The following is a 17,592-nucleotide window of genomic DNA, read 5'->3' on the forward strand; positions in this document are numbered from 1 at the left end:
CTGTGAAGACAGAGCAAATCTCCAGATTAACCTTTACAAATATAGCAGAATAAACAGAGCTGACCAGATAATTACTGACCAGCACTACAGCAGAAATACATGATGCCTAGAATTAGTAGTTCCAGTATTGGACTATTCTGATCAAATCCTACCCAAAAGGAATTGAAGTAATATTGTTCAGATAGTTCTAGATCTTGAAAGCTGTACTTTTAACACATGCAAATCTTTACCAGTCTCATTCTGCTGAGTGTATCTGAAGTGTTGGACTTGCATTTAGCTCTAATATCAATGCCTCCCAATTAAAGGGTTCTGGTTCAGCAAGAGCATTGCACTCCCATTCAAAGGGTCTTCAGCTCTAGTTATAAAGCACTGGATTTCCATGCAAAAGGCCAAAATTCAAATACCACTCTTGACTGTCAATGAAGCTTGATTCATATCATTGGCCAGTTTTCATTTGGTGTCCTTTGGTTTGCTGAATGATTTAGTTTGTTACAACAGAGCACTCTTCTTCGGGAGGGTGCACAGGAAAAGCAGGCTAGATCCGGACGTCTACAAAAGCCCACCTCCTATCAAGTCAACTTTGCAGTGAAATTGACAGAATTAAATTTGAGCAGGTTCTACAACGGGCAGGCAATCCGCTCTGCCAGATTACCGCCCAGGTGGTAAAAATGAAAATCTACCCCATTCACATTACCTTTGTAGGAGTCTCTGGCCTAATTTCTGATGGAGATCCTGGTTTTGGGGTGGACCCAGCTGATGAAGGATAAACTTGGACACACTGTTTCCCCAGGGAGTGCCTGTCTGCAGACTCTATATCTTCATATGGGTTTTCCTTGGGGACGTCTGCGATATCAATAGAAATAATAGCAGTAAGTATTAGTAATTTACCTTTCTATAACTCCTTTAGAAACTTGATAGTTCTTGCCTTTCAAACTATCATCCTGTGCCCTTACATTAGCACTTTTCAAAGTTATGGCAGTCACTGTTAACTTGCAAATTATCTCTCCGTTTGAAAATTCTGGCTTAATTCACGACTGCCAAAATGATTCTTGACATGGCTATTCCAGTGGTGATCATCTTGCCTATGTTACACATCATTGGAACTTGATGTTCAGAACACTTTGGTGAATCATCTCCAAAGCCTTTGACAAAGTAGCCCACATCTAAAAAACAACTTATATAACCAACAGCCGATTCCCTCCAAAGCAATGTACATGGCTATCTAGTTTTATCATGTCACTTTATCTGTGTTGGAGATTAAACCAGTAACTCAGGTGGTTGCCAGAGATCTGTTCTCTGTCATTCTTACTCCTTCATAATAATGAGCTCCTCCACCCATCATCCAATCCTCCCCACTCTTTTACTGATGATCCCACTCTACATTCACCAACATCCTTTGAACCAAGCAACCTTCAGTTTAGTCAAATGGCTGAATGACTAAACCTTAATCTCCTCCATGCCCTTTGATGGAGCAAACAAAATCTTGTTTTTCAAGTCTTAGGAGATTTTTCATCTCTTACGTTAACAGCTACCACCTCTTGTGTTTGATGTCTTCCACTTTAATCTCCCTACATCAGTCAAAATTCTAGGCTTCACACTCACCTCCAACCTCAAATGGAACACGTACATCACCTCCACTGATAAAATTACCACCAACAGGCACAGTTTAACTCTTTCTTGCCAATAATTTATTTTCCCCCAACAACTCTTAGCTCCCTGTAAAGCCTAAGTCCAAGACATGAATACTTCTCCATAGCTGGGAAGGCTCTTTTAACACCTCTCCCGCATTCTGAAAATACGAGATAAAGCTGGCCATCTGATAGACAATCCCTTTCCTACCTCCAATCTCAACTCTCTCCCACTCTCTCTGTTGCAATCTTTCTTGTCTTTTTATATTTTGCCAATTGTACTTATGGTCACTATGCTGAAACTTTCTCTTCTGTTCCTTCAAAAGTTCAACTGTGCCTTTCTACATGTACTTCCTCCTCCCAGTGTTGAGATTAAGGTTCACTGCACACTCCAAATTTAACTAATTTGTTAAACTGTAAAAATCCTTATCTTCCCGAATATCTCCTTCTTCATACTTTTAAAATTCAAACTTCACATCACTTAACCACTACTGCTTGATATTCTTCATTTTCTATTTTACTGTATCCCAATTCATCCAGATCCCTTTGTATTTGGTTTGCCTGTATTGTTTGAAATCCTCTCCATTTGGATATCATCTGCAATCTTAGACATCTCTTGTTTCTGTTCCTAGCACCATTAATTTCTATACACTGAAAAGCAATAGCCCAGCACTGATCCTGTGGCACTCTGCTAGTTACCCTGGCCAGGTCAAGACAGCTCTATTCACAACCACTTTTTTCATTCTCTGCTTTAGCCAATGTTCAATCTGCCTGAGAAGTTTGCCTCCTATTCCATGCCTTCCTACCTTGTGAAGCAATCACTTGTGTGGTACAGTATCGAAAGCCTTGCTTAGATCTAATTACATCACATCTGCAGGATTTACATTGTCAATGATATTCTTCATTAAACCTCCATCTCATAAATCCATGCCGAGTTCCTCCTACCATGCACTATAACAATCTAGATGTTTCACTGTCCCCTCTCAGATTGAAGTCTAATACTTTACCCACAATGGATATTAGGTTCACTGGCCTGTAGTTTCCTGGCTCATCCCTATGCCCCTTTTTTATATATTGGTGTTAAGTTCGCTCCTGTTTCTAATGAGTGCCTAAAGTAGTGGCAAGGATGCGACCGATTTGCTGGTGCCTTGTGTCCCTTTAATTTTCTCCATTAGCAATTGCTTTATCCAAAATTTCTATTTCTTTTAATACTTCCTGCCCTCTCTGGAAAGGCAACTCTTGTGTCAGAGACATACCTATGATCTCATCTGTGAACACTGAAGCGAATTCATTTATTATCCCTTAGTTACTTGCTAGCATGTCACCACTGGGTTCTTTTAATGGTTCTACCATTTCTTTTTTCATCTGCTTGCTATGAATATCTATCATATATTAAAAATCTTTTGTCTGTGAGCACTTCCTGTTAACTTTTTTCCATTATATATTCCTATGTCCACATTTAGAATGGAAACTTGTCACACTAATTACATCCTCAAAGTAGTGACGCTATAGTACCACAGTTTTACATCCCCCAGCTGCTCATATTAGAGAAATTCCTATGCTCCAACCAACTCTAACGGCATTAATTTCCGTGGGGGGGTCCTCCTAATCGATCACTGTAACTTCAGCAGAAGATCCGCAGAAACCCTGGAGAAAAGGCATAAACGGAATTTCTTCAGATCTTCTTATGGCGATCGATCAGGAGAACCCCGTGGAAATTCAACCCTTAAGTTTCTGTTTCCCAAACTGCCTTTCGTTTTTCTATTTAACTATAAATTCTAATATAAAATCAAATATTGCATAAAAATCAGACGGAATGCATGTCTTTAAAATGACAGGGTGCTTGGCCCTATAACCATCCGTCTCTCTTATCGCTTAACTATCCACCTCACTCAATCTACATCACAGTCTGGTACTTGAACCACTGTTAACTATCCACCTCACTCAATCTACATCACAGTCTGGTACTTGAACCACTGTTTTGCAACAATGTACCATTAACTTTGGCTACTAACCATTTTCTCTATTCCCTCTTTCCAGGTCCTGATGGAGTCCCAGGCAGTGGAGGAGAAGGAGGAAGAATCAGCAGATTGGCTGATGTTACAGATGTCACCTGCTGCAGCCAGTGTTGACCCAGAGGCAAAAACATTCAGGGCCCAGTTGATGCTGCAGCAGGTGACATAGCTCTGTGACAGCCTCCCTGGTAAAGCGGAGCCTCCTCACACACAGCTCCTCGGTGAACTGCAGGTAAGAAGTTCTGGGCCTGTATACTCATGTGGGGGAAGGCCTCCTTTGAGCTGCCCTCCTTGTATTTCTCTCTCGCTGAAGCTGCAGCTCCCTGGATTCTAGCCTGCTCCTTCGCCTTCAGCTACAATGGCAGTGAAAGCGCCAAACCCATTGAAACCAATCAGAAATTTTCCAAAAAAACCATGTCAAAAACCTTCTGCTGACCCATCAAATTAATTTCACAAATGATTACACAGGGGAGGTGCCAGAGGACTGGAGAACAGCCAACGTAGTACCATTATTCAAGAAGGGTAGTAGGGATAAACCAGGGAATTACAGGCCAGTGAGCCTAACATCAGTGGTAGGGAAATTATTGGCACAAATTCTGAGGGACAGAATTAGTCTCCACTTGGAGAGGCAGGGATTAAATCAAGGATAGTCAGCATGGCTTTGTCAGGGGGAGATCATGTCTGACCAATTTGATTGAATTTTTCAAGGGGGTGACTAGGTGTGTGGATGAGGGTAGTGCAGTTGATGTAGTCTACATGGACTTCAGTAAGGCTTTTGACAAAGTCCCGCATGGGAGACTGGTCAAGAAGGTAAGAACCCATGGGATCCAGGGCAACTTGGCACATTGGATCCAAAATTGTCTTAGTGGCAGCAGGCAAAGGGTGATGGTCGAAGATTGTTTTTGTGACTGGAAGCCTGTGTCCAGTGGTGTACCGCAGGGATCGGTGCTGGGTCCTTCACTGTTTGTAGTGTACATTAATGATTTAGATATGAATGTAGGAGGTATGATCAGCAAGTTCGCAGATGACACGAAAATTGGTGGGGTGGTAAATAGCGAGGAGGGAAGCCTCAGGCTACAGGACGATATAGGCGAATTGGTCAGATGGGCAGAACAGTGGCAAATGGAATTTAACCCTGAAAAGTGTGAGGTGATGCATTTTGGGAGGACTAACAAGGCAAGGGAATACACAATGAATGGTAGGACCCTAGGAAGGACAGAGGATCAGAGGGACCTTGGTGTGCATGTACATAGATCCCTGAAGGCAGCAGGACAGGTAGATAACGTGGTTAAAAAGGCATATGGGATACTTATATTCTATGCCTCGGCTAATGAAGGCAAGAGCAGGGAGGTTATGATGGAGTTGTACAAAATGCTAGTTAGACCATAGCTGGAAAACTGTGTGCAGTTCTGGTCGCCACACTATAGGAAGGATGTGATTGCATTGGAGAGGGTGCAGAGGAGATTCACCAGGATGTTACCTGGGCTGCAGTGCTTCAGCTATGAAGAGAGACTGGACAGGCTGGGGTTGTTTTCCTTAGAGCAGAGAAGGCTGAGGGGGGACCTGATTGAGGTGTACAAAATTATGAGGGGCATAGATAGGATAGATAGAAAGGAACTTTTCCCCTTAGTAGAGGGGTCAATAACCAGGGGGTATAGTTTCAAGGTAAGGGGCAGGAGGTTTAGAGGGGATTTGAGGAAAAACTTTTTCACCCAGAGGGTGGTTGGAATCTGGAACTCACTGTCTGAAAGGGTGGTAGAGGCAGGAACCCTCACAACATTCAAGAAGCATTTAGATGAGCACTTGAAACGCCATAGCATACAAGGCTACGGACCAAGTGCTGGAAAATGGGATTAGAATAGACAGGGCTTGATGGCTGGCGCGAACACGATGGGCCGAAGGGCCTCTTTCTGTGCTGTATAACTCTATGACTCTACTGTCAGTTCCAGCAGCCAAAACGCCCAAAGAGCTCAAAATCAGCACCGTAACAATCTAAATAAACTAACGAGTGATTTATCTGACAGCAGTTGATGATCCCTTTAAATATCACTAGAAATGGCGCCCTCTAGGCTGTACACACCCATGATTTCAGTGACTATTTTGAATTCATGAATATGACACCAGAGCTGTTGTAAAGGGTAATTGGATCCTAAAACAAGCACATGACCCTAATTAGCATGTTTAAATGGGTGACTGCCATTTTCAGAAGGGTGCGCAGGATGCCTAAAAAAGCCCCGATTCAAAATAACGCGGGCTAATTCTGTGCATGAAACGGGCGTGCAAGATTGTGACCCAACTGTCTGTGCCTTAAACGCTTAAAATAGGTGTTCCCAAGTTGAAAATCTTCCCATCATCTCCGAATCTGCCTTTCTAAAATTGAATATTCCTATGGTACTCTATCACTTTAAAAAAAAAATCATAATCTGAACTGTAAACTCCACACATTGTGGTCTCTGTTGCCAGGGTGTTCGGACTCTGACCTGCTCTACCGGCTCCTGGTTGTTACTTGATATCAGGTCTAATAGAGTCACTGCTCTCGTAGGTTTCTTAACCCATTTTTCTATACATCAATCCAATGTTATGTCTAGGATCATGTTAGAAATCAGGTTGACTATAAGAGATACAGGCAGCATATCAGAGAAATTGGTACCCAATTCCTGAGTCTTACCCAGGATATCCTCATATATGTTCTCTTCTGATAAAGTGAAGTTCAGTGCTAACTTCGACTGGGCATACCAATCCACCTGCCCGTTTTTGCAGCAATTGGAAGATTGCAGCCTCTGAAGGTCTTTTACATCTTCAAACTCAAAGGATTTCCGACTGTGTCAATAAAAACAGATGAAAACTTTAATTCACATATAGGTTAAATGCATCACTCCTTGAAGCTACTAAATTTTTTTTGCATTTCACCATCTCTACTTTTCTTTTAAAAAGGTGAATTTTGTACTCATCCAAGTGAGGGAATGCAATACTTTCCAACTTAGGAACTTAGTGGTAGTATCAAACAATCCCAGGTTAGATATAGCAAGGGGTGAGTACTCTTGGGTTAGATACAGGATGAAATTGATGAAGTGACGGAGAGGGTTGATGAGGGTAGTGCGGTTGATGTGTACATGGACTTTCAAAAGGTCTTTGACAAAGTACCACATAATAGACTTGTTAGCAAAATTGAAGCCCATGGGATTAAAGGGACAGCGGCAGTGTGGATACGAAATTGACTAAGGGACAGAAAACAGAGAGTAGTGGTGAATGGTTGTTTTTCAGACTGGAGAGAAGTATATAGTGGTGTTCATCAGGGGTTGGTATTAGGACCACTGCTCTTTTTGATATATATTAATGACCTGGGTACACAGAGCATAATTTCAAAGTTTGGAGATGACACAAAACTCTGAAAAGTTGTAAACAGTAAGGGAGGATAGTAACAGACTTCAGGAGGACATTGACAGACTGGTCAAATGGGCAGACAATGGCAGATGAAGTTTAAAGCGGAGAAGTGTGAAGTGATACATTTTGGTAGGAAGAATGAGGAGAGGCAATATGAACTAACTGGTACAATTTTAACGGGGTGCAGGAACAGAGACCTGGGGGTGTATGTACGCACATCTTAGAAGGTGGCAGCACAAGTTGAGAAGGCTGTTAAAACAGCCCATGGGATCCTTGGCTTCATTAATAGAGGCGTAGAGTACAAAAGCAAGGAAGTTAGGCTAAACCTTTATAAAACACTGGTTAGGCCTCAGCTGGAGTATTGAGTTCAATTCTGGACACCACACTTTAGGAAGGATGTCAAGGCCTTAGAGAGAGTGTAAAAGAGATTTACTAGAATGGTACCAGGGGTGAGGGACTTCAGTTATGTGGAGAGATTGGAGTAGCTCGGGTTGTTGGCCTTAGAGCCGAGAAAGTTAAGAGGAGATTTGATAGAGGTGTTCAAAATCATGAAGGGTAAATAAGGAGAAACTGTTTCCGTGGCAGAAGGGTCAGTAACCAGAGGACACAGAGTTAAGATGATTGGCAAAAGAACCAGAGGCGACATGAGGAAACATTATTTTTTTTACACAGTGAGTTGTTATGATCTGGAATGCACTGCCTGAAAGGGCGGTGGAAGCAGATTCAATAGTAACTTTCAAAAGGAAATTGGATAAATACTTGAAGAGGAAAAAAGCAGGGGATAGTTTGATAGCTCTGTCAAAGAGCCAGAATAGGCACGATGGGTCGAATGGCCTCCTTCTGTGCTGTAAGATTTTATGTTTCTATGAAATTCCCTAAATATTGTGCAGTCAAATATTTATCATGGGTTAGATGCAAATTAAAACGCCCTCGTCCTCTGCTCAACAATGTGGCCTAGCCCCAACTCGGAAAGTTCCCCTTATTGTACAAGTGTGACATTTCCATTTCCCACACTAACCATCCTGTAGCCTTTTTAAGCAATATTACCAATTTAATGCCAATCATTGGCAAATTATGGCTAGTAATGTGCTGTGAAGTCACTAGGAACTGGGTAGAGATTGCCTAAACTGAATTTCTTGGGACTATTAGAGACAGCAGACAAAGTTTACTTCTATCTAATTAGTCTGGGTACATTTGAGCCAAGGTCACAGAGTGGAATATGGTGTAACCCATGGCTTTATTTTTTGAGAGCGGGACTTTTTATGATATTTTTCTCCCTTCCCTTAACTGAGCCCTCCCATCTAATGCACCATCCCAGACCTCCACCAAAGTTGCTCGGAAACCAGAAACTAGAAGATCCACAAGAGCAGCCCAGCATGGGCATGGCGCTTCTCTGTACTTCGCCTCCTTGTCGGTGGGCAAGTATCTGACCTCCCATTTGCATTTCTCAACAACAGAAAATCTGGAGGTCAGAATTTCAATATGTGGAGGAATGCAAGCAGGAATCTTAAACCTGCCACTATGTGGCACTATCTGCAGGGGCTCCAATGTTCTGACTCACCTTGGTAGTCCCAGATTTCTCCCTTAGCCTTTTAGGTCCTCACATATCAGTACATGCACACTGCATCATGGCTTTAGATAGTTTCCATCATCCTACCAGGACTAACCTTTCTGACAACAGAAGATGTCTGCTTACCGGTTATCTTTACTGTTTATCCTTGGTCTCCCATTTAGTGCCCCTGTACTGATTGTAGGTGGAGGTGATGATGGGAGAGGTGGAGGGATGGCTGGTAAGTCTGGCAACTGCCGGGCATTCTTCCTTAATATACACAGGCCTGCCATGTTTTCTGTTCCATATTCAAAAGTTCGCCTAGGTTTGGGCACAGGATTCACTGTAAGCTCCTGGTCCAGGGTTCCAGGTTCCGAGTAGACATTCTCCACATTTCTTATTTTACAGCTTGCCCAGGAGACCTTCACCTTGTCCAGAGTCCCAAAGATAGGCTCGCTTGCTTCAGAGTCAGAAAAGGACTGGATATGCTTGCGCTTGAGCTCAGAGCTGCAGCTGCCATCCTTTTTCTCCTTGGAGGTTGATGCCCCCTGGGCTGCCAGTACCTCCTGAAGTCTCTGAGGGGTATAATAATCGCCAGGCAGCTTGAGTTGGCTTGGCGCTGAATCTTCCTTCGCCTTTTCCTCCAGCTTCTTAATGTGGCTCAACACAGTTGTCCTGTCTCTTTTCAAGGGCTGTGTTGTGGTAAATTTGGTGCAGGCAACCTCTTTTGCTTTCCCGCCAACTTGCTGCGTCAAATCAGACTTTATTTTAATCTCATTCTCCTTGCCCCCAGACAACCTTTTTTCAGTCTCCAAGGTCCTGGCCTTCCCATCATCTACTTTGTATTCATTCTCTTTCCCAGCATCATTGCTATCTAAATTCCACACTTTTGAATGTTTACATTCAGCCTTCTTAATGACAATCCCCTCAACCCACTTCACCAGGTCCGACTTGCCATCAAGTTCCTTTGCTGCTTTATTTTCCAATTTTTCTTTATCTGCTGAAAATACCGGTTCCTTCTTACCCTCCCATTCTGAAATTTTTTGCTTGATGCTTGGATTCCTAACTATGATACTTGTTTTATTGGGGGAGAAACTTTGGCTGGAAGTATTCTTTAACTGTTTCTGCATGGAAAGTTCATTTTCCGAGAGGCTGTTGATGTCCAGGCTTGGGTTGCTGATGACAAGTTTTTGATTCAGCATTTTCTGCTCGCTGCTAGCCAGTCTTGATTTTGAAAGGCAGCTATTGACTGGCTTTAAGGGACACTTTACCTCTGTGCCGTCAACTGCCTGCGTACCAATCAAGACCTTTGTTGAACTCTTTTTAGTGGAATTCTGGTGCTGATTAACAATACGTTCAGATTCAAACCTTGGTGGCTCCTCGACGATAAGGACAAACTTCTTACCATCTGTTTTGACCCTAGAAGATAAAAAGATCTGCGTTATAGTCACAAAACAGTATAGTTGCCGTGTCTTATAGAAGCACATGCGGCAGTCCTTAGCTGGTCTTTGGATGGCAAAGTTCTCCAAACACTTAGGGCAGGATTTTCATTGGGCCGTGGAGGCGGGATTGGAGGCGTGTGGGGGGTTAAAATCCCGAAATCGGGGGTCCCGAACCCATCCCGCACCCAACCCACCTCCATGCCAGTTTCAAAGGAGGCAGGTAACCGACCTGCACTGGGACCCGCCTCCCCAAGGCGGGAAGGGGATTAGTGCCAATTAATTGCCTGTTAACAGGTAGTTAACAGGCAGTTTTTAGCCTAATCCCTATTTTTAATGTTGGAGTGTGGGATTCCCGACGGCTCCAAACCACGCCAAGTTAGAGGAGGCGGACCGTCGGGATGAAGGGCTTGGAGGGGTCGAGATGTCCGGTGTTCAGGTGAGTGATGGGTGCATGAGTGCAAAGGTAAGTGTGTTTGGTGTGTGTAAAGTGTTTAAAGAAGTTCTACTAACCTTAACTTACCTTAACAGCCTTCCTTCCTTCAGGTCTCGGGAGTCCCTCATCTCACCGGCACAGAAAGCAGAATGGCTGCGAGCTGTCAAATATTGCAGCATTCAGCTTTCTGTTCCGGGGAGATCTCTAAATCAGCCTGAGAGGAAGGAATTAAATTAGAGTACAGATTGTCAGTGTTTGACAGCTTCAAACAACTGTCAAACGCTGATATTTCATCTGTCAAAAGGTCTTGACAGATGAAATATCAATCTGTGACATCACCTGTTGCCGGGTGGCCCTTAATTGGTCTGCTGAGCCCGCTGGGTGGGCTCAACAAGATCAATCAAGTCAAAATCGTGTGGGTTGGCTAGAACTCGTTGGAGGCAGGACTACAACCCCGAAAGTTGTAGTCCCGCCTCCTACCCGACTCCTCAATGAAAATCCAGCCCTTAGTGTCACTTGTTAAGCCTACTTTTAGACCACTGCAGAAGCCATCACCTCCAATATTGGTTTACCTCTCTATGCTGAACCAGATCAGTCTGTTATACACAGGTGTGAGCTGCTGATTAGAGACAAAGGTGTCTAGAATTGTTAAATGAGTCAGTAGGACTGTGGGTTGATAATCAGATTATGTGTTTCATATATTTTCATTGCCCAAACTGGGTATATATTGCCCCGAGTGCATTTTCAATAGATGACCCTTGTATAAGCCACTTCCTCAATGTCTACTCCCATGTCCAGGCCAAATTACCATCGCTTGACCTTCATGGGTGTGGTGAGTTTTTACTAGTTGTTGGCTGGACTGGAATCCAATAGATAAGCATTTCACTTTCACCCTTGCTACCTGGACAATCCAAGAGGATCTACCTTACACCCAATGGGCTGAATTTTGCCGGCGCTCAGAGAGTGGGTTTATAGGCGGGTCCGCTGTCAAAATCAAAATGATTGACAGTGGGTTGGGAACCCGCTGCAAACCAGCCTCCATGTAAGTTTCCAAAGTGTCGGGTCTGCGATTTCAAAACAGACCCAACACCAAGCGGCAGGGGAGGCAGTTAAGATACTTAACTGCTTATTAAGTGCTTGTTTACTACTATTTTACCAGCCTTTCTATTTTACCACATTTTTAACGGGGTTCACGTAGTTCGGAGATCATGTCAGGTAAGTAGGTCGGGTTCTCTGTCTCCCCATTGCTGTGAATAGGTGACAGCTGCAAAAGTGGTATGAAAGCTACCATTTCATACCTGTTCACTTTCTAATATTAGACGCTTGAGCCTTCAGGACTTGGAAGACACTTTTGAGCTGTACGCAGTTTGGAAGTGTTTGGAGTAAACTCTTAATCCATTGTCGCCTCCTTGGAGCAAGCACTCACCATTGACAGATCACTTCTGTCATCTCAACTTCAGCTGCCATCTGTTCCAGCAACATTGGTGTCCTTGAAAAAAATCTCACCTTGGTCCTCTGAATCCCTCCATGATCAGCCCCAACACCAACATCGCCAGTCACACCAACAACAATACCAACCTTCTCCACAATCACCTGATGCTGCACAGGACAGAGGGCATCAGTACCTGACAACATTGCTGCCCAGGAGGCCAGGGATGGCATCACATGGCCAGATTTACTTCACTTGACGCTGTACACCCTGGCTGCCACATGATGCACCAGGTTAACACCACTCCACACTAGCACCATAAAGCATTCCTACAATGATCAAGCCATTCCTTTCACACTCATCACCATTATGGGGGATACCACTATGTCTCACCATTCACTGCAACTCACTAAGACACTTCCAAAAGTGAGCACAGATCGGTACAATAAGGCATAGTGTTGAGAATGAAGATTTCAATGTTTGACAACATATTAACATATTAGAGTGTATACGGGATGGTTTCCTGGACCAATATGTCGAGGAACCAACTAGAGATCAGGCCATCTTAGACTGGGTATTATGTAATGAGAAAGGATTGATTAGCAATCTTGTTGTGCGAGGCTCCTTGGGGAGGAGCGATCATAATATGATAGAATTCTTCATTAAGATGGAGAATGAAGTAGTTGACTCAGAGACTAGGGTCCTGAATTTAAATAAAGGAAACTACGATGGTATGAGGCACGAGTTGGCTAGGATGGATTGGGGAACGTTACTTAAAGGGTTGACGGTGGATAGGCAATGCCAAACATTTAAAGATCGCATGGATGAACTACAGAATTTGTTCATCCCTGTCTGGCATAAAAGTAAAACAAAAAAGGTGGCGCAACTGTGGCTAACAAGGGAAATTAGGGATAGCATAAGATCCAAGGAGAGGATATATAAATTGGCCAGAAAAAGCAGCAAACCTGAGGATTGGGAGCAGTTTAGGATTCAATAAAGGATGACAAAAGGATTAATTAAGAGGGGGAAAATAGAGTACGAGAGTAAGCTTGCAGTGAACATAAAAACTGACTGTAAAAGCTTCTATAGATATGTGAAGAGAAAAGGATTGGTGAAGTCAAGCGTAGGTCCCTTGAAGTCAGAATCAGGGGAATTTATAATGGGGAACAAAGAAATGACAGACCAATTAAACACATACTTTGGTTCTGTCTTCACAAAGGAGGACACAAATTACCTCCCAGAGATGTCGGGGAACATAGGGTCTAATGAGAGGGAGGAACTGAATGAAATCAGTATTTGTAGGGAAATGGTGTCAGGGAAATTGATGGGATTGAAGGCCAATAAATCCCCAGGGCCTGATAATCTACATCCTAGGGTACTTAAGGAAGTGGCCCTAGAAATAGTAGATGCATTGCTGGTCATCTTCCAAAATTCTATAGACTCTGGAACAGTTCCCATGGATTGGAGGGTAGCTAATGTAACCCCACTACTTAAAAAAGGTGGTAGAGAGAAAACGGGGAATTATAGACCGGTAAGCCTGACAATCGGTAGTGGGGGAAATACTAGAGTCCATTAAAAAAGATGTAATAGCAGAGCACTTGGAAAACAGTGACAGGATCGGACAAAGTCAACATGGATTTACAAAAGGTAAATCGTGCCTGACTAATCTACTGGAATTTTTTGAGGATGTAACTGGTAGAATAGATAAGGGAGAACCAGTGGATGTGGTGTATTTGGACTTTCAGAAGGCTTTCGATAAGGTCCCGCATAAGAGATTAGCATGTAAAGTTAAAGCACATGGGATTGGGGGTAAGGTACTGACTTGGATGGAGAACTGGTTGGCAGACAGGAAGCAAAGAGTTGGAATAAACGGGTCTTTTTCCGAGTGGCAGGCAGTGACTAGTGGGGTACCGCAGGGATCAGTGCTAGGACCCCAGCTATTCACAATATATATTAATGATCTAGATGAGGGAACTAGATGTAATATCTCCAAGTTTGCAGATGACACAAAGCTGGGTGGGCGTGTGTGCCGTGAGGAGGATGCAGAGAAACTCCAGTATGATTTGGACAGCTTGGGTGATTGGGCAGATGCTGGGCAGATGCATGGCAGATGCAGTATAATGTGGATAAATGCAAGGTTATCCACTTTGGTGGCAAAAACAGGAAGGCAGATTATTATCTGAATGGCAATATATTGGGAGAAGCGGAAGTGCAACGAGACCTGGGTGTCCTTGTGCACCAGTTGCTGAAGGTAAGCATGCAGGTGCAGCAGGCAGTTAAGAAGGCAAATGGTATGTTGGCCTTCATAACGAGAGGATTCGACCCAATCTCTCCTCATACGTCATTCCTGCCATCCCAGGTATCAGTCTGGTGAATCTTCGCTGCACTCCCTCCATGGCAAGAACATCCTTCCTCAGATAAGGTGACCAAAACTGCACACAATACTCAAGGTGTGGTCTCACCAAAGCCCTGTACAACTGCAGCAAGACATCCTTGCTCCTGTACTCGAATCCTCTCGCTATGAAGGCCAACATACCATTTGCCTTCTTAACCGCCTGCTGCACCTGCATGCTTACCTTCAGCGACTGGTGCACAAGGATGTTGGTATGATTGCACTAGGATGAGGGCGAGTGTGAGGGGTGGCTAATGTAGATAGAGAGGAATGGGTGGAGGTGCAAGGTAAGTTGGTGTGAGTAAGGATGTGCAGGAGTAGGGTAGGGAAGGCAGAGTTATGAGGATGTGATGAGTGGCACAGCAGGATGAGGTTGAGTGTGGCTTTGCAGTAACGTTTCGTGATCTACTGAGATCATTTAAAGATTTGCGGTACTGCTTGCTTTTGCCCTCCTGTGCAATGTGCAACCAGGCTGCGTTGGTCTCCTGCGGAAAGTCTCTTCCGCCCTTGGAAGGAAAGAGAACCTCCCTGCGTGCTGTGACTCCCTCCATGAGTATATGGAGAGAATCATGGGAGAGCCTGGGTGCAGCTGTGCATCTTTATGCAGTGTTTGCAGCACTTCATTGCTATTGAACACCAACAGCAGAACTGTCAAAATGAATGCGGACATGGTCCCATTAAGGAACCTGGCTGATGACGCGTCATCAAATTATGTCATCAGACCCGCTTCCTTTTATTTGGCCGGGAACCCCGCAGGGCGGGCTTAACAAGCCCAATCAACGGAAAATCCTTTTCAGAGCGGCTGCAGCTGGGAATGGGACCGGAACCCGCCAACCACCTCTCCCACCGCAATTCCACCTCCGCTGGCAAAATCGCAGCCAATGATTCTTGCATACATACAAACTATTACATAGTATTTACAACACAGAAACAGGCCATTCAGCCCAACAGGTACATGCGGGTGTTTATGCGCCACATGAGCCATCAACTATTTGAAGCATTTCAGTCTAAGATCATTAGCCACCTCAAACTTATTGGTGGGCTATTTTCTGACCGTTTTTAAAAGTGATAAAATACATCGAGCTAGAATTGGGTGATAATTGACCCAATTTCAATTATATTTTGTCAGAATTGCAAAAGTGGGGCCACAGATCTAAGTTCAGACCCCCCACACCATTCTCAATATATTTATTTTCACACTTCAGAATGTTTCACTAAATCCTGCTAGAAACAAACATGGACAACATTTTTAGACAGTAGAGTCTTTTGTATCAGTAACTAAATCCCATGATGGTGCTGTAATGCAGAAATAGTAGAGGGCCCCACAGTCTCTTTCTTGGCCTAGTCACCTCTAGCGAACCTCCCGTCAAAACGCAGTCAAGTTCATTTGTCTTGCCATATGTGCATTGGATGTGACATATGTAAAATGGAGCAATAAAACTCCCTCTCATGGATGGTGTAGAAATATTGAAGCACTGCACACACAGCTGGCAAGCCTCCAACATTCAGAACCCTCAATGGAAAACATAAGCACTGTGGGAAAGTGCAGTTAGGGCGCTCTTTTTATATTCTCTTTGCAGGACACTGATGACCTTTCCAGCATTTAAACAAAGAAAAGGGAGCCCACAACACAGAGGCACACAGTAATGCAAGCCAATCGGTTCCTGCATGAGACACTGGAAAATCCTGAAGCACCATACAAGCCTGGCAATCTCTCTGAAGCTACAGTGCTGAGAATTAGATAGAAATTCTCTGGTGAGTTCTTAAAGCGAATCTGATTACTCGGTAGTTTAAATTCCACAAGACATATGGGCGTAAAAATTCGATTGCGCTAAGGGTCCAATATGGCGGGTAGCGAGCGCGCTTCATTCCGCGCCATAAGTGCGGCTCACACCATTTTGGTTAGCGCTGCTCAGTAGGCGTGCATGCTTGAAACATGTGTTAGGCCCATTGTACATGCAAATCTGGGGGGGGGGGGGGAGGCGGAGGGAAAGAGGATCTCACTCATCCTGTCCACCGCTTGGACCAGGGCTGTCTTGTTTTGCACACTTTGTACAAAAATAATAAATTGCAGGACAACGGAGTAGTACAGTTTAAACTCTTTTATGAAGCATTAGGTCTGATCTTACTCACAGCAGCACAGTGGGGACAAGATGGAGTCAGGACCCCTGGGTCTTCAAAACAATAGCAGTCCTTACAGATGCCTGCGGGCCAATGATAATTCAATATGCAAATATTACAAGGGCCTCCAAAGCGGCATCGGAAAACCTTGGGGCCCGATTTACAGCTCTTGCAACCAATTCTCTTCATTTTCCCTCCTGTCTGCAGCCACCCATTCAAGAGGTGCAGACTGTCTTTAAGTGGCATCAGAGACACACAATTTGCTGCCCCCAAACAGAGGTGCAGCCAATAAGCTGTGCGGGTAGTGCTGGGCCCATGCCTGTCCCATTAGAATGATGTAGATGAACTAGATGCAGGGAGGATGTTCCCGATGGCGGGGGAGTCTAGAACCAGGAGTCACAGTCTAAGAATAAGGGGTAAGCCATTTAGGACAGAGATGAGGAGGAATTTCTTCACCCAGAAAGTGGTGAACCTGTGGAATTCGCTACCACAGAAGGCAGTGGAGGCCAATTCATTAAATATATTCAAGAAGGAGTTAGATATATTTCTTAAGGGTACAGGAAACTTTTTTTTAATCCGGTACGAACGGGACCGACGTGGTGCCGGTTCATCAAAAATTCCGGATAACCGAAAGCTATAGTAAAAGATACGGAGAGCTGACAGCTCCGTATAAAGTAACAAACCCTGTTGCTTAGCAACAAGTACAGAACAATGGCCACAAGTTCCAAGCGTCTCTGTAGCTTAGCAACAGCTGCAGCCACACCCTTGCACAGCAACAGATGGAGGAACGCAAGTACAATATGAAGTAAAACCTACTCCTGAATTTTGCCGGTTAACCGAGATTTCCGGTTATTTAGGTGCCGGTAAATCGAAAGTTTCCTGTACTGAGTTTGGATGATCAGCCATGATCTCATTGAATGGCGGAGTAGGCTCGAGGGGCCGAATGGCCTACTCCTGCTCCTATCTTCTATGTTTCTATGTCTCAGCCCCCTGTACGCCTGTTTTTTTTGGGATCGATCGAAGTTCTAGACCATGGTCTTTACTCACCTGTCATAGACCTGAATTTCAGTCAGCCGTGATCTGATTTTCAGAGTTGTTCTCTGCACAAACATTTTTTTTTAAAGAAATGTCAAAGTTCTCAATTGAGTTCTTCTCACATCCCATGATGCCCAGAAAGATCTTCGGTTTCACTGCTGGTT

General features: G+C 44.0%; 1 protein-coding gene across 1 annotated transcript in view; it reads right to left on the reverse strand.

The window, feature by feature from the left end:
• The window catches only part of LOC147106143 (DENN domain-containing protein 2A), a 127,247-nt gene that overhangs the window by 62,675 nt on the left and 46,980 nt on the right, over window positions 1-17,592 (reverse strand). Inside the window, exons 3-5 of the mRNA XM_086008967.1 lie at window positions 8,724-9,995; window positions 6,312-6,463; window positions 695-843 (exon numbers count right to left, since the gene is read on the reverse strand). Of these exons, the coding sequence (XP_085865093.1) occupies window positions 695-843; window positions 6,312-6,463; window positions 8,724-9,995 (1,573 nt within the window). The remainder of the gene's footprint in view (window positions 1-694; window positions 844-6,311; window positions 6,464-8,723; window positions 9,996-17,592) is intronic.

This window comes from Somniosus microcephalus, chromosome 16 (genome assembly GCF_052327205.1).
Source record: "Somniosus microcephalus isolate GS21.2 chromosome 16, FLI_Smic_1.0, whole genome shotgun sequence".
NCBI lineage: Eukaryota > Metazoa > Chordata > Chondrichthyes > Squaliformes > Somniosidae > Somniosus > Somniosus microcephalus.